This window comes from Arvicanthis niloticus, chromosome X (assembly GCF_011762505.2).
Source record: "Arvicanthis niloticus isolate mArvNil1 chromosome X, mArvNil1.pat.X, whole genome shotgun sequence".
In the NCBI taxonomy this organism is placed as follows: Eukaryota; Metazoa; Chordata; class Mammalia; order Rodentia; family Muridae; genus Arvicanthis; species Arvicanthis niloticus.
Window position 1 is genome coordinate 124,178,966 of NC_047679.1, and position 2,860 is coordinate 124,181,825.

General features: G+C 46.2%; 1 protein-coding gene across 1 annotated transcript; it reads right to left on the bottom strand.

Moving 5' to 3' along the window:
- Nucleotides 1-790: 790 nt before the first annotated feature.
- On the bottom strand, nucleotides 791-1,472 carry LOC143435515 (uncharacterized). The gene is made up of 2 exons (XM_076918446.1): nucleotides 1,289-1,472; nucleotides 791-1,143 (listed from the first exon to the last, which is right to left on the bottom strand). The coding sequence occupies exons 1-2, from the start codon at nucleotides 1,391-1,393 to the stop codon at nucleotides 907-909; spliced, it is 342 nt and encodes a 113-aa protein (XP_076774561.1). The 5' UTR covers nucleotides 1,394-1,472; the 3' UTR covers nucleotides 791-906.
- Nucleotides 1,473-2,860: the final 1,388 nt, after the last annotated feature.

Below are 2,860 nucleotides of genomic sequence, written 5' to 3' on the forward strand. Positions count from 1 at the left end.
CAGGGAACTGGACAAAGGACAGTGCTTATTATATAGGGGTTCTCGCTTCCCTGTATTTCCTAGGGTGGAGATTTCCAGGATGAGAGGATTGGTGAGATTTCAAGTCCTGAGTTTGGGGGAGCTCAGGGATTAATGGGCTTTCTGGTTCAGGGACTGGTAGGTTTCTGTGAGAAGTTCAGGGATTGGTGGGTTTTAGTATTCAGGGATTGGTGGCTTTTGTTCAGACTTTTCACCTAAAATAAGCATAATCTGGGGAGGGTCCTGTTGAGGGGCTGGAGGTGACCTTTGTGGCAGTTACAGAGGCTGGAAGCACAGTTATGACAGGGAGGTCGGTGGAGGGGCCGGCTGCTGGAGCTCCTCAGGCAGGGGGTCTGGCTTCTTTCTTGCCTTGAGGGTTTACAAAGTTTACAAAGTATACCAAGTTTACAAAGGGAGTCCACTGCAGAGAAAGCCTTTCCTGCCTCTCAAGTGGCCTGAATAACCAACACTTATCTTCTACATCTGGTTCCCCTTAGACCCTCAACCTCAGAGGACCCGCTTCTTTGTCTTCCTAGATGTTTGCACCCTGTTCCACACTCTGTAAAAGTGCCACCCTTCCCAACCACCACCCACCTTAGGTACCCTCCCCATTTTCATTCCATTCCCCCTCCCATCCATCCCTCCTCCTCTTCCCTCCCTCCTCCTCCCCTCTCCCACCTAGCCTCACCATCCCCATATTCTCCACTCCCCTTGCTCCGTCCCATCAGAGAACAGAGACATAGGCATTCACTCCTAAGAGCTTGATTTTATTTCATCAGCTGACCACCGGAGGCTACAAAGTTTCTGTCTTCACAGTTTCCCACTGGACAAGGTGGAGACCTCTGGACAGTGACAGATGGTTCTGAGGTCTCTGGCCTCCATCCTGCTTCACTGGCTATCCAGGTCATCACTTGAAGTGCTGCTGGTACTGCTGTCCTCACTTTTGTCACGTTCATCTTGTACATCGTGGTGGTTAAGCTTCTCGTTTAGCCGATGGTAAAGACCCAATCTTTGTGGTTTTCTTTCTTTCTTCACCTTAACCAAGGGAGTCTGAGCTCTTGGGGGGAGTGGCTTTTTCATACAGGCTTGATCGAATCTCTTCATTACCACTGGCTTCTTAGTTACCTGGAAGGAGAGCACAGGAAGGGATTGGTTTGGGGAACTAAGGTGGAGATGGAGAGGAAACAGGAACTCTTGGGAAGGGGTGATGTCTCAGCCTGTGAGAACAAGGTAGGGAAACTAGACAAGGGCCGGAAGTGGAGCAGCTCACCTTAACCTTATATTTGGATTTCTCATCCTTCTTCCCAGCTTGAGTGGTGGTACCTTTTGACTCAGTCATGTGAAATTCTGGTAACTTTGTGCTTATCACACCCATTTTGCTGTTTCTTGGGGGAATTTAGCCAGGAAGTCTAGACCTTTCCACTGAAATTCCTCTTGCTGGATAAGGACTAGCCACTCCTTGCATTGTTTGGTCAGGAAGCCACGCCCCTTACCTAGTCTAGCCCTGGTGGGTGGGGGAAGGGCTTAAAAGGCACAGAGCACCAATTTGTTGCCCTTGTAGGTGGAGTGCAGGCATGGTGGTCTGGTTAGAGAAGAGAGGCATTTCCTTAGCTTTCTAGGGTCTCCCATACTGCAGTGCCTACCCGTTCTCACTTCCCCGCGTGAGGGTGACAGGGCAAAAAGAGGGTGTTCTTCTCTACACTTCCCATACACATGAGATTCAGTGGTGTGCTCTGTGTTCTCCAGCTCTTCCTTATTCTGTCCCTCTGGGGTGTGTGTGTGTGTGTGTGTGTGTGTGTGTGTGTGTGTGTTAAAGTGTGTGCTTCCATGCCTCCCTTGACATTCTCTCTGGCACACCTCCATTGCTCTGCTTAACCACTATGTTCTATTGCTTTGCTTTTTCCTAGAGTCTGCTTATGTTTCCTTGGTGTTTGGTTTTCTAGTGAGAAATCATCGCCGTTAGCGTGTCACTATGGTAGACGTTCTGCATTGGGAATCCTATTCTTATTTCAAGTCTGAGGGTCATGTTAGTGCCCTACTAGACTTGGGATTTATAGTGTGTTTGGGGAAGGTGATGGTAGTGAGTTGAGGTAAATAGCCACATGCCAGAAGTTGGCCATGCTAGAAATTGTGAGCGAAGACTAACCTGCATTCATGGGGAAGAGGTTTCCACAAGCAGAGGTGCATGAGCCTCGTGAGTAACAGTGTTCTCCACCTGTGCCAGTAGGACCTGGGGACTTTTCTTGCTATATTTTATTGCTAGCTCTGTTGATATTCTACCTTCCTTAGAGCCCTTCTCACAGTTGAGACTCTAGTGGATTTATTTTTGTGAATAGCTCTAACAAGTTTCTTTTTCCCTACATGGGGAAATCATATCTTACATGTGTACTACCACATATATAGTCTCCCAGTCACCTTTTTGTCCCAGGAGAAAATGGGTTAGCTATAAGGTACTATGTTACTGAATATCTAGCAAGTCCAGTCTGCTTGAAATCTTCACCTGGGCCCATAAACTTCTGCCTTTGTGGTGTTTCTGGCATAAAAATTATACAAACAAATTGAAAACATAGCTCAAAACTAGGAAACTGTGGATTCCATATCATTAATATCTATAAGAAGTCTTATTTTTTTTTAAATAAGTAAACTTGACAAAAAGTTGTGAAAAGGGAAAAGACACGGCAGTGCAACTGATGGGAAAGGTAAGCCCTTACATGTATGGTTAAATGATGCTTGAGCTCATCATGGTAAGAAAAGTCATAAAAAAAAAAAAAAAAAACTACCATGAGATGTGAAAGCTAACCCCAAAACTTGCACATCGTTTAGGATTTTGCAAACAAGAATA